Below are 23,602 nucleotides of genomic sequence, written 5' to 3' on the forward strand. Positions count from 1 at the left end.
ATGGTCAGATACAAGTCTATGTGAGTGCAGCTCGTGCTATCGCATCCTGCACTTTGCATATCCAGCTGTGCGACAGCGGACGGGCAGAATCGTGCAGCACAAACCCTTTTTCGCTCGCTGCAAGGAACTGTCCTTCGATCGTCTTGGCCCCTTCTTTGCTTCTCTGTGAGGACGGTGTGCTTTCTTCGGTGGCGGTCATGACAAAGCTAAGCATCGGCTTCGCTGAGGGTTCGATCGCCGCCGACTGTGCGCCTTGATGGTGCATAAATTCGATCCACTGCCCCGGTAGGATATCGGTCTCGGTATCGATCGAGATTGCACCCCGTTTGGGATCGCCAGATATGACCCGGCTGAGGAAGATAGGCTTCTCATGAGATGAAGGCGGTCGTTCGCTTTCGGAGAAAACGGCTATGTAGTAATTCTTGTCTTTATTGAGGTACTCTGCCGTATTGCCGAAAGCGTCAGTCTTTGATGCAAAAGATTGTATGTGCTGCAACAGAAGTGCAGCAGCGTTGGCGTCATCGAGTGCGAGGATGATATTGCCGGCAGACTGCGTGACGCGTTTCCTGCCGCCAAAATTTGCCATATCACGTAAATGCAGCTTGACGGTGCCGGGTTCGCCATCGACGATAGCTACGCCTACAGCACCTTGCTGCTCTATCTGACTGCCTTTGAGAAGCGTGAACGGTCTTCCGGTGACGAAGGGCGTGCTTGACGCGATCAGGCCCGATTTTGCCGCGAGCGGGCAATGCCGATCGAGAGCGGCAAGCAGACCTTCTGGCTTATCGTCCGAGAAGTAGACGGTCTGTGTCATTGTTTTCAAGTCGTCTGCGGTCAGACCATCGATCTGCTCGAGGGTGTTCTGAGCCGATCGCAGGTCGGAAACGGCAACGCGTGACATGCGACCCCAATGAGACCGATCATCTACATACGTCTCTACATCCCGCTTCACTTCTCTGCCCAGAGCGATCTTGGGTCTACCGGGGACCTTCGATGTGAAGCGGAGAGCTCTTGCTCCATCGGACGGGTAGTGAATCGCAACAGCAGCACTTGCCAACCTGTCCTCGCCTGACGTGATCGCTGAAGCAGAAGCAGGTAGAGGGTCAGAGAGACAGCCTAGTGCATCTGCATGAGCCTGGCGGAGCATGTCGAGGATCCTGAGCATGACCTCGCTCGGCAAGTTCTGCGAGAGGGCAAAGATGAGCGCATCTGGTTTGGAGGTCTCTGTGCCCGATAGGAAAGACGACAGAGGATCGCATAGCTCTGCACTGCTGTCACTGCCTGCCGTGAAGGTTGCCGCTCGCCAGTAGGTCCGTCTGGGCGCTCGCCTGAGCGCAGACCGGATGAGCATCAGTGCCAGTGAACTGGGGAGGGGGGGGGGAAGGGGCACTCGACTTGCTCCGCGCCGGTTTCACTCGCAGTCCAGGCTCCGGCTTCCTACGACCCATGCAAGCGCCTCGACTAGGGCGCACAGCATTCTCCAGTGCTGCACGAGCATCTCTCCTTCTCCAGCCGAGAGCTCTAGCAGGCTCACACAGTCGTTACGCTGCACCACCTTGCGCAAGAAATTTAGGAGCCATGTCGACTCGGCAAGGTGGGCAGTCATACCTCAGCCATGCGTGTGTCTGATGCGTGCTTGTACGCAGCTTCGAGCTCGTCCGACCAGAGGATACAAGTCGCTAACCCTGTCGTCGAGATGGACGGCGACGAGATGACGAGGATCATCTGGCACAAGATCAAAGACGAGGCATGTTCAGTCCGATTGAGCACGCTCTCCTGCTCATCAGGGTTCTTTTATGCAGCTCATCCTGCCGTACATCAATGTGGATCTCAAATACTACGACCTCGGGATAGAGCACAGGGATCAGACGGACGATAAAGTCACGACAGAGGCAGCAGAAGCCATCATCAAATATGGCGTCGGCGTCAAGGTGAGCATCCATCTGCACGGAAGGCTGTATAGGCTCACACTCACCGCAGTGTGCCACCATCACGCCCGACGAAGCGCGAGTTGAAGGTAAGTCAAATACGAGAACGCGACCTGTCAGACTTATTCATGGTGGACTGCAGAGTTCCACCTGAAGAAGATGTGGAAATCGCCCAATGGTACTATACGCAACATACTAGGAGGAACCGTCTTCCGCGAGCCGATCGTGATGGAGAAAGTACCAAAGAGTGTCCCCGGATGGATCAAGCCTATCGTGGTAGGACGACACGCACACGCCGATCAGGTCCGTCAGCACTCTCTCGGACTCACTGAAGCCTGATAGCTAGTTCGTCCGCGGACAGTACCGATCGACTGATATCAAAGCGCCTGGACCGGGCAAGCTTGAGCTTGTCTTTACGCCATCGGATGGCAAAGGCGAGAAGCAAACGTTGGAGGTCTATGACTTCAAAGGCCCAGGAATGGGTCTAGCAATGTACAACACTGTTCAAGTAGGTTCACATCAGGCGTACCAAACCCGGCTAATGACCACCATAGAGCGTTGAGGACTTTGCGCATGCATCCTTCAAAATGGCAATTTCGAAAAAGATCCCAATGGTGAGCCTGCAGGCCAAGACGATAGGCCGCTGCTCACTCATTCGGAAAATAGTACCTATCGACGAAGAATACAATCTTGAAGGGCTATGACGGCATGTGGAAGGACACCTTCCAGAGAATATACGACGAGTTCGTCTTCTCGACAATGCTGCTACCACACTGATGTCTTAGCAGGACATATGCGAGCGAATTCAAGAAGCTCGACATCTGGTATGAACATCGACTGATCGACGATGTGAGCTCGTTGTCTTTCGTACGAGCTGCTAGCTTGACGTTCCCGACAGATGGTCGCGCAAATGATCAAATCCTCCGGTGGCTTCCTCATGGCCCTCAAGAACTACGATGGCGACGTACAATCGGACATAGTCGCACAGGGCTTCGGCAGCTTAGGACTGATGACGTCTGAACTCATCACACCCGACGGCAAGATCATGGAAAGCGAGGCCGCCCATGGCACCGTCACACGTCACTTCAGAGAACACCAAAAGGGCAACGAGACGTCTACCAACTCAATCGCATCGATCTATGCATGGACGAGGGGGCTGGCTTTCCGCGCAAAGCTCGACGACAATGAGAAGCTTCTCAAATTTGCTCAGGATCTCGAGGCTTGTTGCATAGAAGCTGTCGATAAAGACGCGGTCATGACCAAGGATCTGGCACTGGCGATACATGGCAAGAAGTGGGTTCCCTGTCATCGAGATTGGGCAGCGCTGATTGCCTTGTAGCATGAAACGGGAACATTACGTTACGACCGAAGGCTTCCTCGATTTTGTTCGAGACAAGCTTCGCAAGAAGATCAGTGCTTACGCAAAGCTCTAATTTGTCAAATGCAATGCTTACTGCTACAAATCTAGTGTTTGCTAACTTTATTTTACAAGGACATTGATGCGAAAGTGTCAAATCCGAATTGCTCTGCGAATGTTTGCTGCTGCGCTTCCATAAGGTCTTGAGTACTGCTCGTGAAGCAGTGCGAGTCTGTCGTCTCCGTCAAGAGGTCGATGCAGTCTAGATCGCCGTGAGGTATAAGCGTCTGCATCATCGATTCGGCGAACGTAGAGCCTTCCAATTCGCCGATGAGAGCGGACGCGTCATCTGAGCAACAAATCTGGAGCAGGTGGCCAAAATTGTGTCTGAGAGCGTCTGAAGCTGCAAGAGCATGTCCAATAAGCAGAGAATGCGGATATGAGGTGGCGCTGCTCGACAGAGATAGAGCTCAGCTAGCGCTCGTTACCAAGGCTCAAACGTACCTTGCTCGCTCTTGCGGTGACCAGTCGCCCGTGATCAGGCAGCCTTCTTCAGGCGAAACAGCAGTGAAGATCGGCGCACGAGAAAGCTGGACGTAGATGGAAGCATCGTCTGTACCGGAGACGAACATAAGATGGATTGACACAATGGACGTAGCCGGCATCGTCATGTGCAGCTGCTTGTCTTCGTCCAAGATCGTATAAATCAAATCAGAGGTGATCGTGTCAATGTGTGCGCTACATTGCCTCTCGCCAGTCGAAGCAGCGATCCATGGATCGGCAGGATTTCCAAAGCAAAAGTAGTGCACGTCCAGGAAAGTCAGGGCGGACGGGGTTATCGAATCGGCGAGCCAAGTCATGTCGCTGTACGATTCTGGCGCAATTGTCTGTTCCAGAATCGACGTATGATCTGACGAGGATCCACTTGACCATTGCGTGAGCGAGGGTTCCGGCGATGTCATACGCTGTGCAGTCGCGCTTTCGTAAAGTCGCATGAGAGAATCATACGCAGACGACGTGCTGCCGAGCGCAAGACTTCCGGCAGCGGCTCTATGTTGCTCGTCCTCTCTTTGTTGATCTCTATTAGCCTTGACCCGGCTATGCACATCCGTCAGCTCGCGTCTGATGCAAGGATGAGAGACGTGCCGATTGGCCCACCAGCAGCAGATCTTGCGATCAGGCAAACCGGTTTGCTCGACCAGACTGACACGTTCGTCTTTGGTCAACTCGGTGATGTAGCGAGCACGGTCAAAGTATTGCTCAAGTATTTCGACGGCTTCTGCGGGGGTCTTGCGTCGGGCGGTCTTGCGTGTCACTTTTCTGCCCGAGCGCGTCTGAACGATTCGAGCCTGCTCCGACATGACTTGCTGATGTGATGCTATGACTATGAATACTAGACCAATCACGGAAGGCCGCCTTCCGCGCTCTGAAGGCGAGATGGTCGAGCGTCATGGTCAAAGAGGCTGGCCTCTGTCGCGAGAAGCAACGCTGAGCACAGACCGCTTGGTCGATATTTCTCTATGCACAATAACCGCCGCCATGCGAATGGCAGCCTGCATACGAAAGTGGATGCACTCCGAGCGATCGCAATGTCAGGCCGACGATTGACGCCGCGCCTTCGCCAAGCACAAAGCCACTAGCGAGGACAATAAGTAGCAAATGCTTCTGGTCCGCATCTCGACTATGGCTGTATCGGTTGTTCCAAGCATAGGCAATCAGCCCGCCGATAAGACGGGCAATGGAGAAGTTGGGCGTTATGACAAAACCGATGCTGAATGCGATACCAGACGGAAAGTAGCGCACAGCGCTTTGCAGGCGAGGGTATTTACTGCCTGCTGTCTTGCTGTATGTCTTGACGACGAACAACAAGATGAAGATACCCGCAGCGACGACCATCGCCTTGGCAGCATGTGGCGGTAGATGCCCATGGTTGACAAGGCGCGCGAGATTGAGCCAAACCGCTGCGGCGGGGATGGGATACGCGGGGCTCGGCATCTTGTACGTAGTCCGGAAAAGGTTGTAAATCAGTGGCGATAAGACCACACTGAAGGCAGAGCCAATAACTTGCCCAGCAAGCTGCACGCTCGGATCGGCATGCAAGAGATGGCCGGTCTTGAGATCTTGAGACAGGTCGCCTGCTTGCTGGGCCCCGCTCTCTGCAATGCCGCCCGCGATGAGATTGGCCACCATGCCAGGCTGCACAAAAGCAAATAGAAGTTGGCTGATCTTTGCGATTGCCGAGACGGGATTGATGTCGGTCTCGCCGAGGGCGCGCACGCCCAGTACGGATAGTATGCCAGATACTAGGACAGCAAGCAGCGTTGCCCACGGCTTGATGCCGTCAAATAGAATATGGATGAACAGGACGCATGCGATCGTGGTCGCTGCCAAGCCGGCTAGCACAGTTTTGATTGACACATCCTTTGCAGTGTCATCATAGCCTTCCTCTTCTTGATCCGGTAGATTGAGCTGTTGCGATTTGGGCGATTCGCCCGGTTTGAGGTTCCTGGCTTGGGGCAGCGCGCTCGCAACAACGCTGAAGATCATCATGGCGAGACTCATGATCGATTCTGCTGTCATGATAGCGAGTGCAGGCCAGAGTATCCAGGCTTTCGCTCCGTCATCTGCGTTGATCTGGCCAGGAGCCCAGCCGGCATAATGCGCAAGAGGAGACAGAACAGCCCATCCAGTGAATGCGCCAGCGGCGAGCGAAAAGACTGTCGCTGGGCCCATGATGATACCCTGACCGATGTAGCTGAAGCTCGGACTGAAGTACCAAGCCCATCTGCGGGCGAGAGCATGTCCAGAAATCCAGTCAAAGACAGGTAATGCGTATAGAACCGGAAAGGCAAATGTGAGACACATGTAGCCGGCAGAGATTGCCATGGAGGCCCAGAGCGTGAGCCAGCCTGCACGGCCAAAGGTACGCTCTGCTGTTGCTCGCATGGTAGTGCTCTCCTCTTCGTCGGCTGGTATCCGTTCGTAGCTCGTCTTGATTGGTCGTGGCGCCTTGTGAACAGCTGCTATGATCTCAGCTGTCGCTCTGCCACTGGGGAACGCAAGCTGTTCTCGCACGATGAACTGCTTCCTGAGCGGCACCGCCCAAAAGATGCCGAAACCCGCGACAGAACCACACCATAGAATGAGTTGTGTGACAGAGAGCGTGACAGGCTCGACGCCATCGATGTCTAGCTTGAGCTCTCCGAGTGCCGGTATGACGCCGATCAGACCTGCAGCTAGCGGCATCGTGCCAACGGCGACTGCAGTCGTTTGAAGCAAGACATTCTCTTTCGCCGAGAGTGGGCTAGCTGCAAAGAGCCCGGCGCTTTCGATGGCACGACAGATAGCATAGCCTACGAGCGCAGACTGTAAGCTTGCCATTGTGACCCAAGACGTCTGCAGGCCGAATTGAACATTTGCAAAGCAAAGTAAAGTCCCGACGAGCAAGCCAACGCTGATCGCTCGGAAAGTGAGTTGCGGCTGGTCATCCAGCTGAGCCATGGTGGCAGACTCTGAATCTGCCATCTAGCTGAGCGTGTTGGACCTATGATCGTTCGAGTGTGGTCTGCATGGCCAGCAGGGAGAGGCTTTCGGCCGAATACCGGATGGTCGTGCGCAATTTGTCGCGACCGCGTGACGACATCGCACAAGCCAGCAAGTCCCAGCTCAGTCATGGTCGAGTTGACGGCAGGTCAGCGGAGGCGCTCGCTGCCCGATCGCCTCAAGAAGCGAGGTGCCAAGCTCCTGCTCGCCTCATTTCGCGTGCAACTCCGATACCGGGGCCAAGAGGTACCTTTGCGCTTTCGACCTGTGCGTGCACTTGTGGCCCGCTCGGCTCAGTGATTGACCAGCGCGCAGGCTTTTGCATTGCTGACGGCGTTCACGCTCATCATATTATCCATTCTCGGCTTTCATCCGACAGCGGGCAGCAAGCTACCCGTCAACGACAAAGCGCTCCACTTTGTCTGCTTCTCTGTAGCGACGTCCTGTCTCTATTGGTAAGGAGATCTCATGTCAGATTTGATGCAGGCTCACGAAGTCGCTTTGTAGGACGCTCGAGGTCGAAGAATCTGCAAGGCGCGTGTTTCTATGGCGTCGCGCCAACGCGATCTGGTGTGGCACACTGGCCTTCTTCGGTACGCGTGTGGTATTTGGAACAGTGTGCGTATGCTCATCGTATTGTGCAGTGGGGGGCATATGTTCAGAGTTTGTGCAAGCCCTTTTGCCTGTGCGAATTCCTCTATGAGCTCGCAAGGGCGCGCTTATGGGTGGCAAGCACAGTACAAAACGTTTCAGCTGGGCGATATCATAGTAAGCTTTCTAGCAGTGGTGAGACACATGGTTCAAACGCTGTACAGGCAAATTTGCTCGGCTGCTCAGTTGGCTATTTCGTCTCAAGCCGGCTTGAGAAAACCTATCGCGCAAACCGAGAACTGCTCGAGCTATACCAGCCACTAGAAGAGCTTGATCTCGATCTCGAGGACGGTCTGGGCGGCATGAATGCCTTTGATGGTCAGAACGGCAAGCCTGACGATCCTTGGGATGCCAAGGACGAGCTTTTCGCGCTAGGCGACGACGACGTAGACAATACTGAGGCTCCACGCGGCTGATCGCCTGCCGGGCCGAGATATTGGTATCGCTGACATACTTATTACGATGCGGACGTCGCCGGCCTGACTGGGCGCAGGCAAGCCGGCCTCATCGTGCACTTCTGCTCGGCTGGCTTTCTTGTCATACACTTGACTGCCATGTCGTCTTCGTTAGACGCCAGGGCGGATATCAGCAGTGCTTGATCTCTCAAGCACGGCCGCTTCAGAATATCGAGCAGCCATTCGCCACACTTCGCTCACATATGCTGTCCTCAAGCTGAAGCATCCGGCACGCTCAACATTACAGCTTTGCCATCGCGTTGTGGAATTGCACTCGTATCGAGCAGTCATCTCAAGCCGGTGTGATGTCAGCGTATTGAAAAGGATTCATATCACATGATCTGAGTGGAGCGACGTCGCGTACGCGAACTGAAGGGAGTGAAGCTCGCAGCCCGCGAGCGCTATCCTTATAGGGATGGCAGGGCTGAGATTGGGTGCAGTATATGCTGCAGTGACGCTACAGATCGCTAAAGTGATCAACGAAGAAGTGCCAAAGCCTTACATGGTCAGACAAAGCATGCAATGCTCTGGTAATATCTCAGGTTCTGAGCCCCCCCTCTCGACAGGATGAAATCTTTCATGTGCCCCAAGCGCAAGCATACTGCTCTGGCAACTGGCAAGCATGGGATCCCAAGCTGACGACCCCGCCCGGACTGTGCGTCAGGCGCAAATGACACTCGTCACGCTCATCTGCTGCAGAACAGCTACATCCTCAGCACGGCCACCCACCATTTGACCCGTCTGACCTGCTCGACTGCCTTCCTACGAAGCCACAATGTCGCGCTGGCTTGCGCAATGCCGTTCCTTATGTATCGCATCATGCGGCTGTTGCGTATACGGAGAACTTGGGACAAGAGCCGCGCAAAGCAACGTACAGAGGAGCCTACAGAGCCACTGGAAGCTATCACGCTTGCCCTGTTCCCTCCACTATACTTCTTTGCATTCCTGTACTACACCGACATGCTCTCGACTGCGCTCATGCTCGGCGCATATGAACGCAGTCTCTCGCGTCAACAAGCTCTTGCTGCTCTGGTACGCTTGCCGGCTGCCATCATAGCACAGCTCATGCTCTCTCCTAGCTCGGACTAGCGTCGGTCTCATTACGGCAAACCAACATCGTCTGGGTCGCCTATATCGCAGGATGTGCTCTCGTGCACGACCTAGAGCGACGCGATCTCGAGTCCATTCCGCTCGAGAGCGCCACCCTTAGTGCGTAGATTTGCATTGGTTCCTCAGCCTGCTGAGAAAGCTTCCGCTCAGGCAGGATGCCTACGATCTTGGTCGACCTTGTCAGCACATGTCTCCGTCGGCCGGCGACAGTGGCAAAGTTAGCCGGGCCATTCGTCCCTGTCTTTGCTCTGTTCATCGCTTTTGTACGGTACAACGGCGGCATTGTGCTTGGTGATTACGTCAACACAGGCTGGGGCTGTACTCATCGTACTCACAGGCGACAAAGCAAATCATGTCGTGATGTTTCACTTGCCTCAGTTGCTCTACTTCAGCGCCTTTACAGCAGCATTCAATGCGCCTCTGTTGATCGTGCCCGTGCTGCACTTCCGGCCGTCTCGCGCAGCTCTACTCCTGTGAGCGCGGCCAGAGTCGTACGACTCGTCTGACCCCTTGCACAGAGCACCGCTCGCTTGCGTGTCAATGCTTGTGGTGGTCAGATATCTAACGTGACTGGCCATCAGATACGGTGTATCTGTGCTGACAAGAAGGGCAGGTATGAGCATCTTTTCATGCTCAGCGACAACCGCCACTATGTCTTCTACGTGTGGCAACGCATTTATCAAGCTCACCCGCTAGCGCGCTACATCATGGTCCTTGTCTACCTACCCGCTGCTGTATTGGTGCATCAGATCTCAGGCATGCTTCTCGCCAATTACATTCGAATTCGCTTCGCTAATACGCCTCTGCACAGCTGCTGCACAAACATGGTCAGCTCTGAGCTATACAATCTGGCTCTTGGCAACGACACTGGCGCTCGTGCCTACACCACTCATCGAACCGCGCTACTACATCCTGCCATTCCTGGTCTATCGATTGCATCTGTCACGTCCCCAGACTGCAACACGGCGTCAATGGCAGCTTTGCCTTTTATTCGAGACGGCATCCTATGTAGGCATCAACGCGCTGACCTTGTACGTCTTTCTGTACAAGCCCTTCAAATGGCCGTCAGAATCAGGATTGCAAAGGTTCATGTTCTGATCTGATCATTAACGATGAACGATAGACGCGTGTCACCTCGTGCATTGCTGTGAATTGACGATGACATTCAAAGTCGGCTTCGTACCTGAGCAAGTCTCACTCCCGATCTATCGACTTGCAGATGCGGACAGTTCGATCGAGCTTGTAGAATGTCCCGGCGGTACAGGAGAGATGATAGGCCGGCTGAACGAGAATGAGGTCGATGTCGCCATTGCGCTCACAGAGTCACTCATCGCCGGTCTAGCAACCGGCAAGGGCAGATACAAACTAGTCGGCTCGGCTGTAGACTCTCCGCTCAATTGGGCAGTAGTCACAGGCAAGAAGAGCAGCTATGAGTCGATCGGAGATCTCAGAAAGACGGTCATTGGGATCAGTCGAGTGGGATCTGGCTCTCAGGTCATGGCCAACTATATGGCTTGGCAGCAGAAGTGGTTCAGCGATGCCGCGAACGAGACTGTTGAGCCTATCGAGTTTGTCGTCCTCAATACGTTTGAAGCACTGCGAAATGCGACCAATGACGGCACAATTTCCGCCTTTCTGTGGGAATGGTACACCACAAAGCCCTACTTAGACTCGGGCGAGGTGCGCTTCATAGGTTCAGTCGTCACGCCATGGCCATCTTGGACGATTGCGCGCAGCCTTGCTAGCCAACCAGAGGCAGTGACAAGCTTTCTCGATAACTTGTCGAAGCACACCCGTGAGGCGGACTCACAAGCATCGCGAGATGGACCGAACGTCGACTACATCGTTCACAAATTTGGCTACAACAGAGAAGACTTTGTCGAGTGGCAAAAGAATGTCAAGTATCCTCACGACACGCGGATCGTCAAGGAAGGACTGATCATTAGCGTGCTCGAGTATGTCCCTTCGTCGTCATGCATGGTCTCTGTCTGATCATCCGATGCGCAGCACGCTAGGAAGAGCAGGTGTCGTCAAGGACCCGTCATCGGGATGGCATATCGAAGAATTTGTCGATACCAAAGTAGCGAATCTGATCAGCGAGTTATGATGCTCGACGGATCCATGCAGGCTGTATGGTCGAGACGCATCGCGCGTACGTGTTGGTTGTATGTACCTGTATGATACTCAGCCCACGTGCATGCAGCAATACCTCGGGCGTACCAACTCCTGATACATTATTGCGCGCACTTTGCGATTGTGTATCGTTGACGAAGGATGAATTTTGATCACCTGAATGCTATGTTAATTACACACGCATTGCACGATCTGAACGGACCATGCGAGAGGAGCCGACGGTACGATACTGGCCATCGTCATGCGCAATAGCGACATTGTGGAAGAGACCAGCGTGACAGCTGAGAAGGACAGGCTCGCTCGATTCGCCGCACGTCACCGTCCAGTCGAGCTTGAGCCGTACGCATCGATCGCGCAATTGCTTTTGAGTCCGCAGCACGTTTTGAAGAGCTTTATGATTGATAAAGTGCTCCCGACACCAAGATGCCCGTTGATCATCTTCCACTTCGACGTATGCTCGCAAGATGTTGAGGAGCATCATGTGGTCTCCATCGCGATGCAAGAACACCTTTCTCGCTTCTGTCGCTTGTTCTCGCGCTGCATAGGAGTTGATCAACAGCGAGTCGTATTGAGACAGAAGAGACAAGAGGTCGACAATCTCGGAAGGACAGCCATGCTCGAAAGCAGCCAAAAGTATTCGAGATTCTGTAGGGTCCAGAGGCAGCATGGCCATCTTCCTGCCAAGAGGCGTTATCTTGCCCTCGTCACTGACCGCTTGCAGCGCATGCAAGGTGAGCATTGCCATTTTGACTGCGCGCAAGAGTCAGACATCGTTATTTGCCATGTCACTGACTTACTCGAATCGACAGCAGGCGCATCTAGAAAATCGAAGGTATACACATCCTCCGACCCGGAGGCCATAAGATGCAGAAGCGCAAAAGACAGGCTGACACGCTTGATCTCCGGCAGACTCGATGCCTCGAGCGCATTGTAGTCTTCTTCGGTGTACAGCCGGAAACATTCACCATCCTCCTCTCGACCTGCACGACCTGCTCGCTGCATTGCTGACGATTTGCTGATTTTCTCGACGAGCAGCGAGTCTAATCCTTGAGCTGCATGGTGACGCTTCTCCTTTTGCATACCCGTGTCGATGACATACCGCACGCCTGGAATCGTGAGAGAAGTCTCTGCGACATTTGTCGCCAGGATGACCTTGCGCGTGCCGGGCAACGCAGGCGCGAAGGCTTCTTTCGTCTGTTTCGGCGGCAGCTGAGCGTAAAGCGGTAGTATGATCAGGTTTGGCCTTCCTACGGTGGGCGAAGTCTCTATATAGTACTCTAGTGATGATTTCAGGCTCTCGATGTCCTCCTGGCCCGTCAAGAAAACCAGTATATCGCCTCTCGGCCTTTCTAGATTGATCTGAAAGATCGTCTTGAGCGCCGCGTCGACAAAGTCTTGTACGGGCTCGGCGGTATAGCGCGTCAAAACAGTATGCTGCCTGCCTCTCACAAAGAGGACAGGTGCATTGTCAAAGAACGCGCTAAACTTTTGAGCATCGAGCGTTGCGCTCATGATGACGATGCGCAAGGCAGACACGGGCTCGCCCTGACGAGGCCCTCGTTGCCAGACTTGCCCGTCGGCATGCGCTTCCTTGCGGTCGCTTTGTATTGATTTGAGAAAGCCCATGAGCATATCTGATCGCAGACTCCTCTCGTGCGCTTCGTCGATGATGATCACATCGTAGGCCGATAGCGGAGCATCTCCTAATAGCTCTTGGAGCAGCGTGCCATCGGTGACATATTTGATCAGGGTCCTATTGGACGAAATATCGTCGAATCTGACGGTATAGCCCACTAATGTGCCAAGCTTGCAGCCTAACTCATCCGCCACGCGAGCAGCGAGCGATGTCGCCGCTACGACTCTTGGCTGAGTGACAGCTATGCGTAGGGTCTGCTTGGAGGCCTGAAGCAGGAACTGCGGTACCTGTGTCGTCTTGCCAGAGCCAGTCTCGCCCAGTATCACGACTGTGTCATTGTTCAGTATTTGCTGACATATGCCCTCTCTCCCTTGCCATATGGGCAGCAGTTTCCGAGAGGACAACAAATCGGCAGCACGCAAGGCTCGCTTGTGTTTGCTCTGCTTGCCATTCGTTGCAGCGCCGTTGGCCAAGTCGCCAATCTGCTCTTTCTCATGCTCGTCTTCTTCGTGGAAGTACCGTACTCTTTTGCTTGCACGACGGTCTGGAGACTGCGTATGCGTAGTACCGTGCCCGTTGATAGCATCCTCGGGCGACCTCATGCGACTGCAAGGCCCAAAGGTGTCTGAACGTGTCCGACAAGAAACGCGACATGGCTTCACCAAATCAGAAGAAGCTGGTCAGGCCTTCCGTGCGAGCAGACTGCCCCCTTGGTATTCCTCGGCAGCCTATACCGAGCGATTTCATTTGAGTCCTATTGCTCGGACGCTGACGACTTTTGCTTGACTGCCCTTTCTTCTCAGCAACTTTCTGTTGGGCTTCAATTCTCGAGCTCGCCTACTCGTCCGTTCGAGCGACTGCTGTGCTCTTGGCTCCGTGTGAACACAAGCCCGAGGAAGAGCAAGCGTGACTGTAGACTATGTCATGGGCCAGAAGCTCGCGAACGGTCGATTCCCCAAAAGGAGTTGCAGCTCATACGTGACCAGCCAGACATCGCGGATCTCCGAGACTCAGTTGGTTCTGCTATCGGGAGCTCTGTCACTGCTTTTGGCCGTTAGTCTCCGGCTAGGAGGTGCCCAACCGGCGAGCAAATGTCTCGAGAACCGCTTTGCCACAGTCGCCTGGCTTGCTCCTTAACCCCCTATAGCCCGACAGATTGATCGCAACGCGCAAATCGAGAGAGTCAGGTACGATGTTCAAGATGGTCCTCATTTTGACCACCGTCTCCTCGGTCATGCTCATCAGTGTATCAGTGGCTTGCCCAACCTTGCCTTCGTCGCTCATGGCCACAAAGGCATGCCCGCGGCAGCGAGAGTAGCAGCATAGTTTAAGAACGCGACGTCTGCTCCGCCCGCAACAAGCAGTGCTGCAAAGGAGATCCTGAATCAGCTAGCGCGCCTGCTCGCCTGGCTCGCAACATGCATGCTGCGCAAACGCTCAATGCATTTGTCTCGCGTTAGCCATTTGCATGGCCTATCGCCTTCACGAAGCTCAGAACTTCACCTGCGTGCATGCTCGCTTGCCTCAGTCAGCCGGCCTCCGTCTCCGCGTCTCAGATCATCGTGCAATTGCACAGCGTGACCCCGACCCAAACTGCTCCATCGCACGGGTGACTCTTATTCCGTCTCCATCGCCCAGACAGAATCTGACTCGATCCGAATCAACAGAAAGCATCGTTCTCTTCATCAGGACTGTAAGGCGTAGCAGAATCCTCTTCAAGCCTACCATCGTCACGACGATGACTCTGATGCTTTTCACAGCCACCGTCATCGCGTCACTTGCTTGTCGAGCCTGATCGCATCGCGCTGACGCCGCGCAGGAGCCCGGATCACGCGCCAGCAGGCGGCAGCAGTGGCCATGAATGCTGAGCGTGCTTCCACGGACCAGCCTGCTGCGAGGGCGGACCTCATTGGCCGGAATGTAAACGCCAGGCGCACCGATGGACTTTCAGGAGCAGTCTCGAGTGCCAAACAACGCTTTGGCTGGCTATACAATGCATTCAGCATACACTCGACTGGCTCAGAGCGTCCAAGCCGTGAAGACGACTACCGCGCCACTGTTTGAATGATATGCGTCGGTTCTGTTCATGAAGGGTCAATACGGAGGAGAATGCACATCGGACAGTGCCCGATGTCTCCCTCTAGCTCATCATTTCCGCTGTTTCAGCTAATCACTAGTCTCGCCTCCTCTTCGGTCGAAGGCCGAGCACGTCCACCGCATCATGGTCAGACACAGTCCAGACGAACCAAGGTCAAGCAAGGCGAAGCATATACAAGGCAGCGCGAAGCAAAGCAAAGCGTCTGAACAGGATGTTCATGATCTCCATCGTGTCGACAATGGCTCTCTCCTTCTTCGTGGCTTGGACTACAGCGTGAGTCTGTTGCCGAGGCTTAGTGGCAAGCTGACAGGCGAGCAGATCTCAGGGTCATGGGCCGAAGAGTAGCAGCGGCCTTCCTTGCACTACCTGCCTCTCGGGTCCAACAGAGTGCTGCCAGGGCGACCCCGCCTGGCCAGAGTGCAAGTGCTAAACACCCGAGACGACAAGCTCACGAGGTGAATCGTGCGCACTTAGGATGCCTTTGCCTTGTCTCTCGATGCAAACCAAAGAGCCAGATCATCAGTGTCTCCGTCTACGAGAAGAAAGTCCCTTATATGATCCTCACGCTCCGTGACTGCAGCGGCCAGACCAGCGATGGATCAGGGGCATTATCGATAAGCCGGGGGGCAGTCGCTCATCCTCATTTTCAGACCTTGCAAGATGTTGGCTTCAAGGCATACGTCGACATAAGCTTCCCTCCGCTGTCGTATCGCTACAGATTCTTATAGTGATCGTACGCTGTGCATGAGTCGAATGAACAATAACAGTCGCTAGGGCGATGTCGAGCTGCTCATTAACGTCCTCCCACTACCCTTTATTCTGCGATAGCTCAAAAGATACTGACACCGAATCCATTTGCGCTCAGAAGAGAGCATCTTGCAAGTGCTGCATTGTTTGGATGAAACCAGAGAGACTGAGGAGAGATGTGCTGTTGGGAGTGGTCCTCGTTCAACTCAGTGCAATGCAAGACTCCAACAATACACCGCTGCGAAAACCTGGAGCGAGGTATGACAAATTCGTTGGTCCTGTTGTGGTCAAGAAATCTCGGCTGCACTGCGCAGAGTAGACGAGGCACATCTAATGTGTCTTCTGGGGGGCGCTGGCAAACGAAGCGTGCCAGCTGGGTGGTGGCTTGCGATTCTGTACATGTCGCTCACGAGCCCACACGAACGGATTGTCGAGTCTGTCGTCGACCCGCACCGGCCTTGACCATTGACGAGCTTGTCGTACGACGGGACGGCCAACCAAAGCGATGATAGTCCTGAGACGTGTGCGTTGAGCAAAGGGCGTTTGTATAAGGTCGTGCATGCCGGAGCGTAGAGATTCGACTGTGCTCTGACCTCTGTATACTAGTCTAGCGTGGTAAAGACTGCGCCTTGTCAGCTTACAAATAGCTCTGACAGCATGTAGCATACCATAAACCTGTCGTTGGCACCCACAGCAGGCCGGAAACACTCAATAGAACAGGGTTGAGTATCCGCGGTAATATATCAACAGGCTGCGCTGAGGCTAGAAGCTGCATGGCCAGGAGTGCGATGAGAAGCGACAGGGCAAGGACTGCGCCGCTTAGCCCTGCCAGGAAGCTGCCATAATTGCGCTCGCCTATGCACGTGTTCAAATAGACGCAGTGGTGATCGAGATTGAGGCAGCAAGCGTTACAGAGACGACAGTGACTCGCGCGTGGTGGTCGGTATAGCTTGCAAGTCGTGCAATACTTGGTCGTCATCCAGACCATCGAGACCGTCTCTTCTTTCGTCCTGAACGACTTCGACAAGCCGAACTGAATCTCGCGATAGTCTGTCGAAGGCTCCTTTGTATCGATGTCTGTTGGTAGTATGCCAGGATCGGTAAGCGCTGCCCGCGTCAGGGAGGTTAGGGCGATCAGCCAGGCGTAGACTAGCACAATGAAGCAGATGCGAGTCGGCATCGCATGGAGCCACGCGTCCGCATTGACGAGAACAGAGAGTACAGGTAAACCGAATGCTAGCATAGCCGTGATAATGCAAGCGATAGGCAGGCCAGGCGAGGTGTCTGTTGACATGGCATGTCCTCTACACATGAACGTGTGTCTTCCTTGATCTTTCTCGTATTCATACATAATTCCCCTCGAAGTATGGAAGGGCCGTACCGGCGATCTGGGCGGAGTAATGGGAATCAGACTGGCTACATGGGATGGTGAGCTGTCGGCAAGAGTCGCTCTTTTCTTCGTTATTGCGATGGATGCGGCCGTCGAGTTGGGCGAGGGCGCAAACAGAAGCTCCTCGCCAGCATCAAAAATCGCGAAGCCAATCACCATCTGACTGAGGTGCCGCAGTGTGGAAGGTGAGCGATTGGCCGGCTCCTCTGGGAGAAGTAGCGCATCTGCTGAGGTGCTTGTGAGCGGCGTCAGCGGTGTCGCATCGTAGCGCGGCCGCTTTGGAGAGAGGAAAGCAGATTGTGGCAGCATTGGGGGCCATTCGGGTCTCTGCACTGGCCTCGTGGCCATGCTGCGAGCGCGTACATTGGGTACAGCAGGCGATGTACTATCGAGCTGATCTGTGAGCTTGAGCCAGCCCGACAGCGTGCGCGCCGTCATCAACGGATCTTGAGATGTCATCGCTCTGTACTTGTAGGCATCTGCGAGGGGATGTCAAGAGGGAGTAGGACAAAGCGCAGAGGGGGTTCGAGCACTTTGCTAGAAACGACGCGTCGCTTTGCTCTTTCGCCGATCGAGCTTGGAGCGCTGCTACGAGATGGGTCAGCCTGAAATTACTGCTGTGCGACCTCGCTGATCATCGGAAGGGCAGGTATCAAGGGTCTGACCAATCTCATCTCGGATGTTGCTCCCAAGGCCATTCGGCAACTAGAAATGAAGAACCTCTTTGGCCGCAAGGTTGCTGTAGACGCCAGCATGTCTATATGTGCGGTTATCTGCTTTGCCAGCCTATGCAATGGCTGAAGCATGGAATGCGTTCACAGATCAGGCAAGCTTGTCTCTGCTTGCTGTCCACTGGCGCTCAAGCTGGTCACACAGTTCCTCATTGCCGTCAGGCAACAAGACGGCCAGCAGCTCATGAATGAATCCGGCGAGACGACGTCACACCTCATGGGATTCTTCTATCGGACAATCCGCATGGTCGAGAACGGCATCAAGCCTGCCTACGTCTTTGACGGCAAGCCCCCTGATCTCAAATCAGGCGTGGTGAGCATGCTCTATCGACGAGACAGACGCACGAGGGGCTTACGCGAGCTTGCTGCACAGCTCAAAAAACGATTTGCAAAGCGAGCGGAAGCGACAGAAGAAGGCGAAGATGCCAAAGAGACAGGTCAGCGATCTCTGAGCTCGCAAGACGCGTCTGATGCTCTCATTGGCAGGCACTGTCGAAGAGATCGACAAGCTTTCGCGTAGGACAGTCAGAGTGACCAAGGAGCACAACGAGGAATGTCAGCGGCTGCTGAAGCTGATGGGCATACCGTTCATTATCGTACGCTCTTGTCAGACCAAGCGCGTCATCGGCTTATAGACGAGCAGGCGCCCTCCGAGGCGGAAGCGCAATGTGCCGAACTATGCCGTGGAGGATTGGTCAGCCAGATGGATTCCATTCGCAGGGTCGCAGGCTTATCACGACCGAAGCGCAGGTCTACGGCACAGGCTCTGAAGACATGGACACTCTGACGTTCTCTTCGCCCATCATATTGCGCCACCTCACCTTCTCCGAGCAGCGCAAGCTGCCCATTGATGTCATCGAGCTCAGTGAAGTCCTCAAGGGCATGGAGCTGACCATGGACGAAGTGATTGCTTGCCTTCATCCCTTTCACCTATCGCGCTGATGCCCCCGCCTTTTCAGTTCATCGACATGTGCATTCTCTCGGGCTGCGATTACGTGGATCCGTTGCCGAAGATCGGAGCAAAGACCGCTCTCAAGCTGATCAAAGACCACGGTGATCTCGATGCTGTCGTCGAAGCGCTCAAAGATACACCTCGAGCGGCGCCCGAAGATTGGCCGTACCGAGAAGCGCGGGAATTGTTCAAGCATCCGGATGTGCTGAAAGCCGAAGAGGTTGATGTGAGCCATCATGTCTTTCGATGAAGATGTGCTCAGCGTTCGCGCACAGCTCAAATGGGAAGATCCCGATATCGAAGGTCTGGTCGACTTTCTTGTGCGCGATAAGGGATTCAAGTAGGCTGCCAACATGAAAACAGAGATCCCGAGCTGAACGCGGGCGAGCAGTGAGGACAGAGTCCGGAAAGGAGCAGCAAAAATCAAGTCTGGCTTGCAGACCAAGCAGCAAGGACGCCTGGACGGGTTTTTCACCAAAGCTGCGCCGTCCGGCGAATTCATCAACCCGATGAAGCGTAAAGCCGAGGAAGAAGCTAAAGCCAACAAAGGCAAGAAAGGCAAAAAGGGCGATGACAAGAGCAAAGCGAAAGCAAAGGGACAGAAATGAGATTTGTGTTCCGCAGACTGTATATTTTTGTTGTTCGCATATGAGCAGACCGACATGCAATGGATTATCATTCTTGCATGCTCTCTGGTCTCTCTTTGTCTGCTTTGTCTTGTATCGCTTTGAGGAAAGCGTCAACGCCCATTGCAGCATCAGGTGGCAAGCCGAAGCTTGCTACGAGTGGGGCGAGAGCGCCGGTGCGCAGAGCTGCGTCGAGACTGGCTACAGCTCTGCGGAACTCGGGTCCCTGTATGACTCGCTGCAGCGTCTCCTCGGTAGGCTCAAAATCGGTCGGCAGGTATGGGAACAGAGCTTCTCGCGTCTTCTCGTCTCTCAGAAGCGGCAGGAGTCGCGAGGGCTGGAGAACATCCGTCAGATGGTAAGCTGGCTCCTCGTCCTGCTGCGCAAGCGGTGATTGGCCCAGGTTGGCGAGTATGCTTCGCATTTGATCCATTTGTGAGGTTCCTCGCGTTGATTCTGGCTTGCGAGGAGCAGCAGGCGCAGAGGGAGCCGCAGATTGAGCTGGCGCCGGTGTGGCTGGGATATAGGACGGACCTGCATCGGCGTTGCTGAGTGCAGAAAGTCAGCCTCACTCCAAAGAACGCGAGCAGGGGAGGAGAACAACATGGCATCATGCAATGGCTTGCGCAGACATAATGGAGAGAGGGTGTAGCTCACGAGGCCATTGTCGTATCCTGTTCGTCTTGCTCGTCGTTGACGATGAGGTCGTTGAGTCGCTTCGTCTGAGCCGCATCTTCGCTGTCCGAGGGATCTTGGAGCCAGTAGAAGTGTCGCGCAGAGCTCGAGGAGAACTTGAGGACGTATATCCTGCCTGTGCTCGATTGCGATACTTTGCTGAAGCTGTCCCCGAATAGAAGGATCAGTCCCGTCAGCAGGCTGGGCATCCATGAGTGCTCACGATGCATCACCGGGAAAGAGGATGAGATCGTCGACTATGGCGTTTGTAGCGAGATCTCTCCATCGCACTGTTGACGAGCATCAGCCAAATACGTAGACACCAAGACGAGACGGCTGACAGTGCGTGAGATCGTCTTCTTGCTCGATATAGAGGAGCCTGTCGTCGCAATGAGCTGAACATCGCGCCAAAGAGGCTGACTCGGCTCGGCGCACCCTCGTTCGGGCAGTGGATCGACCCATCTGGTCTCGGCTCTGCGCTGACATCGTCCTGCCCGCAGGCTGATCGACGGCGAAGACATTGGCTCGCGTGCACACTGGGCAGATGCAGCGCGAGCTCGGGCGATTGGCAAGCAAGCGAGGTGACGCGCTTGCGAGGCTCAAAGTACTCGAGAGAGACCCGGCTCACCATCAGCATGCTCGCCCATGCTCAGCCATCGGTCATGCACGAACGATCAGGCGCTCAACAGCGGGCTTTCAATCCATACTCGGTGAGCAGGAACTCGCGCAAGCGGTGCATGCGACAGCTCACCGACTCGTGCGTGGATGGTCAGGAGAACGGCGGTACGATCCTGGCTGTGTCGTCGAGAGACTTTGCAGTCGTAGCCTCAGACACTCGACAGTCGGAAGGCTACTCGATCCAGTCTCGCTACCAGCCGAGAGTGTTTGCACTGACGGACGAGACCGTCATGGCGACTCAAGGCTTCATGGCCGATTCCAACACGCTCGTCAAAAAGCTCAGACAGCGTCTGGAGGTACGCCCCACCGGGACGAGATACTCCTCGCTCACTGACCTGTTCGGCTGCAGTGGTACTTTCATACAGTCAGCTGGCACTCCTGCACCAGCTCGTGAAATAGCTGACAATCGGCGTGTGATGTAGCATCAAAAGTACCCTGACTTGACCGCCATCGCTCGACTCGTTCAGACGATGCTCTACGGCAAGCGCTTCTTCCCCTACTACTCCTACGTCATCTGTGCGTTCTGCAAGCCTCGGACCACGGACAGCACTGACGCGTCATTCAGTGGGAGGTATCGACCGAGATGGCACTGGCGCGGTGTACTCTTTCGACCCGGTGGGCAGCTACGAGCGCGAGAGCTGTCGATCTGCCGGTGCGGCTCAGTCGCTCGTACAACCGTTCTTAGACAACCAGGTGAGGATCTCACTCCTTTCTATCTGCAGTCGCGCTCAAGCCTTCGTCCACAGGTCATGGGCAAGAACCAGAATCTACCAAAGGGCGAGAGCATCTTGGACGAAGAGGGGCGGTCGAACTTGCCTCTTGAGCGAGTGCTCGGTCTCGTCGTCGACTCCTTCACGGGCGCAACGGAGAGGCATATCGAAGTTGGCGATGGGCTGGAGATGTACGTCCTCAAGGTCGTCAGCAGGGAAGGCGGCAAGAACAAGGTCGAGCTGGACATCGTTCGGAGAGATCTCAAGCGAGATTGATCTGCAAGCCAAATGCATTCTTCGTGTTGTCAGGATTGGATCAGTCAATCGTCGCGACTTGCTCTTTTTTTGATCGCGCGCAGATGACGCATGAACTCGAGTCGATTGAGGACTACAGAGATCTCTTTGACAAGTTTGACACGTTCCTCTACGACTGCGATGGCGTGGTCAGCTTTGTTCTCGCTGTCTTGCATCGTCAAGCTCAGCGGGCACCCGACAGATATGGCATGGCGATAACGTCATACCCGGCGTCGCAGACTTCCTCGCGTACCAGCGCAAGCAAGGCAAGAAGCTCATCTTCGTCACCAACAATGCCACCAAAGCGCGTGAAGGGTTCAAGGCCAAATTCGACAAACTTGGCCTAGAGGCTCACATCGTTCGCGGACAGCTGCTTCATCGAGTCTGCGTGCTGAATGTACGTCGTATCGGACAGGAAGAGATCTTCGGCTCGGCCTATGCTAGCGTAGCCTATCTCAAATATGTCTTGGATTTCCCCAAAGATAAGAAAGTCTATGTTATTGGCGAGGATGGGCTAGAGAAAGAGCTCGAATCGGAGGGCATCGCCTACTGCGGCGGCACAGTCAGTCACACTCCCTCTTCCCTCCCGATTGAGATCATTGAGGCATATGCGTGGGCAGGATTCCAAAGACAACGTGTTCGTACCCCTGATGGATTTCAGCTCTATCCAGTCGGATCCAGACGTCGGAGCCGTCATGGCGGGCTTCGACATGCACATCAACTACAAGAAGATCGCCAAAGCCCATCGCTATCTGCAAGAGAACAAAGGCTGCCACTTCATCCTGACCAACGACGACACAACGTAGGCAAGACGTGATCTGGTGGACGCGACTTAATCAGCTCTGCAGGTTTCCTCATTCCGATGGCAAGCTCTACCCTGGTGAGACCGACGACTGACGCCTTTGCGTTAGCACTTCTGATGATGCGTGCAGGTTCTGGAGCGATCAGCGCGCCCTTGCGATATGCAGTAAAGAACAAGCCCATCGTCGTTGGCAAGCCGAACCAGCCCATGCTTGACTGCATTCTCAAAACGTGCGCAACCGCTCTGTCATGCCCCGAGCGAGCTCATGGCCCAAACAGGCACGACATCGACCGAGAGCGAACGCTGATGATCGGTGACCGGCTGGACACCGACATCGCTTTCGGCAAAAATGGTGGCATCAAGACTTTGCTCGTACTGACGGGCGTACAAAAGCGAGAAGACTATCAAGCGAAAGATGCAGAAGTCGTGCCGGACTACGTCATCGAATCTTTGGGCGACCTGTCTGCCCTCACTGATAGCAACAAGAGGCCGCTCAATGGCACTGATGGTAGCAAAGAAGCAAAACGCAGGATAGATTAAGCCGGCTAGATGCATTGGTTCTTGTCGTCTGACTTCAGAGTGGACATGTCTACCAACTGCACCTGCTTATCGCGATATTCTGATGATGCTTCGGTGAAGGTCGCGGCATCTCGGGCGCTACACGCCGGGTAAGGCTCTGCCTTTGGAACGTGTTGTAACTTACTCAACCGTACGTGCCTTCACTGTGTTCAGGATCAAGATCAGCTGGGTGGACTCATCGTAAGGGTGGTGTGGCTCAAGCTAACTTTCCACTCGACTTCGGCGAGCACGTCCCATGTCAGCGTCTCAAGAAGAGCTAGACTGTCTCGATCTGACTTGAAGCAGATGTGGCGTTCGAGGTCGGAAAAAAAGGCCCCGTCGAGCACGACCTCGATGTTGAGCGTTGCGTTGCTAATGCAATCCGTGCACCCGTCAAGAGAAGACATCGATCGCTAGCAGTCACAGTCAGGGTACCCGTCGACCCAGGGACAGCACAGATTGTCCGTGTCGGATAACTGGTGCATGGCTTTTCCCAGTGTATGACACTATTGAGGCTCTCAGCGTCAG

At 54.6% G+C, this 23,602-nt stretch overlaps 12 protein-coding genes across 12 annotated transcripts; 7 read left to right on the forward strand and 5 right to left on the reverse strand.

Moving 5' to 3' along the window:
- Positions 1-16: 16 nt before the first annotated feature.
- Positions 17-1,351, reverse strand: L969DRAFT_93688 (uncharacterized protein; the record flags this gene model as incomplete). Its single annotated transcript, XM_014712988.1, has 1 exon — positions 17-1,351. The coding sequence occupies one exon, from the start codon at positions 1,349-1,351 to the stop codon at positions 17-19; it is 1,335 nt and encodes a 444-aa protein (XP_014568474.1).
- Positions 1,352-1,446: 95 nt separating this feature from the next.
- L969DRAFT_93689 (uncharacterized protein) lies at positions 1,447-3,361 on the forward strand (the record flags this gene model as incomplete). The annotated part of the gene is made up of 11 exons (XM_014712989.1): positions 1,447-1,594; positions 1,647-1,747; positions 1,803-1,931; positions 1,981-2,017; positions 2,071-2,231; positions 2,290-2,436; positions 2,483-2,542; positions 2,595-2,671; positions 2,717-2,777; positions 2,827-3,221; positions 3,268-3,361. 11 exons carry the CDS (start codon positions 1,447-1,449, stop codon positions 3,359-3,361), a joined length of 1,410 nt encoding a protein of 469 aa, XP_014568475.1.
- Positions 3,362-3,630: 269 nt separating this feature from the next.
- Positions 3,631-6,786, reverse strand: L969DRAFT_81827 (uncharacterized protein; the record flags this gene model as incomplete). Its single annotated transcript, XM_014712990.1, has 4 exons — positions 3,631-3,688; positions 3,790-4,383; positions 4,444-4,663; positions 4,818-6,786. 4 exons carry the CDS (start codon positions 6,784-6,786, stop codon positions 3,631-3,633), a joined length of 2,841 nt encoding a protein of 946 aa, XP_014568476.1.
- A 171-nt stretch (positions 6,787-6,957) lies between these two features.
- Positions 6,958-7,895, forward strand: L969DRAFT_16533 (uncharacterized protein; the record flags this gene model as incomplete). The annotated part of the gene is made up of 6 exons (XM_014712852.1): positions 6,958-7,095; positions 7,144-7,283; positions 7,336-7,421; positions 7,473-7,513; positions 7,567-7,596; positions 7,644-7,895. 6 exons carry the CDS (start codon positions 6,958-6,960, stop codon positions 7,893-7,895), a joined length of 687 nt encoding a protein of 228 aa, XP_014568338.1.
- A 786-nt stretch (positions 7,896-8,681) lies between these two features.
- Positions 8,682-10,172, forward strand: L969DRAFT_86449 (glycosyltransferase family 59 protein). Its single transcript, XM_014712991.1, has 7 exons — positions 8,682-8,966; positions 9,014-9,143; positions 9,195-9,335; positions 9,382-9,517; positions 9,563-9,610; positions 9,658-9,800; positions 9,856-10,172. Exons 1-7 carry the CDS (start codon positions 8,730-8,732, stop codon positions 10,140-10,142), a joined length of 1,122 nt encoding a protein of 373 aa, XP_014568477.1. The 5' UTR covers positions 8,682-8,729; the 3' UTR covers positions 10,143-10,172.
- A 9-nt stretch (positions 10,173-10,181) lies between these two features.
- L969DRAFT_23106 (uncharacterized protein) lies at positions 10,182-11,151 on the forward strand (the record flags this gene model as incomplete). Its single annotated transcript, XM_014712907.1, has 2 exons — positions 10,182-10,999; positions 11,052-11,151. The coding sequence occupies exons 1-2, from the start codon at positions 10,203-10,205 to the stop codon at positions 11,149-11,151; spliced, it is 897 nt and encodes a 298-aa protein (XP_014568393.1). The 5' UTR covers positions 10,182-10,202.
- L969DRAFT_86453 (uncharacterized protein) lies at positions 11,052-13,453 on the reverse strand. The gene is made up of 4 exons (XM_014712992.1): positions 11,975-13,453; positions 11,380-11,927; positions 11,265-11,333; positions 11,052-11,217 (listed from the first exon to the last, which is right to left on the reverse strand). The coding sequence occupies exons 1-4, from the start codon at positions 13,413-13,415 to the stop codon at positions 11,146-11,148; spliced, it is 2,130 nt and encodes a 709-aa protein (XP_014568478.1). The 5' UTR covers positions 13,416-13,453; the 3' UTR covers positions 11,052-11,145.
- Positions 13,454-15,771: 2,318 nt separating this feature from the next.
- Positions 15,772-17,568, reverse strand: L969DRAFT_86455 (uncharacterized protein). The gene is made up of 2 exons (XM_014712993.1): positions 16,327-17,568; positions 15,772-16,280 (listed from the first exon to the last, which is right to left on the reverse strand). Exons 1-2 carry the CDS (start codon positions 17,505-17,507, stop codon positions 15,989-15,991), a joined length of 1,473 nt encoding a protein of 490 aa, XP_014568479.1. The 5' UTR covers positions 17,508-17,568; the 3' UTR covers positions 15,772-15,988.
- Positions 17,569-17,609: 41 nt separating this feature from the next.
- Positions 17,610-19,403, forward strand: L969DRAFT_86456 (uncharacterized protein). The gene is made up of 10 exons (XM_014712994.1): positions 17,610-17,647; positions 17,698-17,813; positions 17,922-18,092; positions 18,153-18,216; positions 18,266-18,375; positions 18,423-18,473; positions 18,530-18,682; positions 18,739-18,957; positions 19,007-19,071; positions 19,123-19,403. Exons 1-10 carry the CDS (start codon positions 17,644-17,646, stop codon positions 19,337-19,339), a joined length of 1,170 nt encoding a protein of 389 aa, XP_014568480.1. The 5' UTR covers positions 17,610-17,643; the 3' UTR covers positions 19,340-19,403.
- Positions 19,325-20,606, reverse strand: L969DRAFT_23110 (uncharacterized protein). The gene is made up of 5 exons (XM_014712908.1): positions 20,468-20,606; positions 20,374-20,411; positions 20,256-20,322; positions 20,015-20,197; positions 19,325-19,905 (listed from the first exon to the last, which is right to left on the reverse strand). Exons 1-5 carry the CDS (start codon positions 20,551-20,553, stop codon positions 19,407-19,409), a joined length of 873 nt encoding a protein of 290 aa, XP_014568394.1. The 5' UTR covers positions 20,554-20,606; the 3' UTR covers positions 19,325-19,406.
- Positions 20,478-21,761, forward strand: L969DRAFT_86458 (uncharacterized protein). The gene is made up of 6 exons (XM_014712995.1): positions 20,478-20,742; positions 20,806-21,006; positions 21,060-21,074; positions 21,133-21,226; positions 21,276-21,403; positions 21,457-21,761. The coding sequence occupies exons 1-6, from the start codon at positions 20,668-20,670 to the stop codon at positions 21,694-21,696; spliced, it is 753 nt and encodes a 250-aa protein (XP_014568481.1). The 5' UTR covers positions 20,478-20,667; the 3' UTR covers positions 21,697-21,761.
- L969DRAFT_86460 (uncharacterized protein) lies at positions 21,631-23,478 on the forward strand. The gene is made up of 7 exons (XM_014712996.1): positions 21,631-21,863; positions 21,917-22,072; positions 22,130-22,276; positions 22,335-22,516; positions 22,563-22,594; positions 22,647-22,746; positions 22,795-23,478. Exons 1-7 carry the CDS (start codon positions 21,780-21,782, stop codon positions 23,054-23,056), a joined length of 963 nt encoding a protein of 320 aa, XP_014568482.1. The 5' UTR covers positions 21,631-21,779; the 3' UTR covers positions 23,057-23,478.
- The last annotated feature ends 124 nt before the right edge of the window (positions 23,479-23,602 follow it).

This window comes from Mixia osmundae (genome assembly GCF_000708205.1).
Source record: "Mixia osmundae IAM 14324 unplaced genomic scaffold scaffold_4, whole genome shotgun sequence".
NCBI lineage: Eukaryota > Fungi > Basidiomycota > Mixiomycetes > Mixiales > Mixiaceae > Mixia > Mixia osmundae.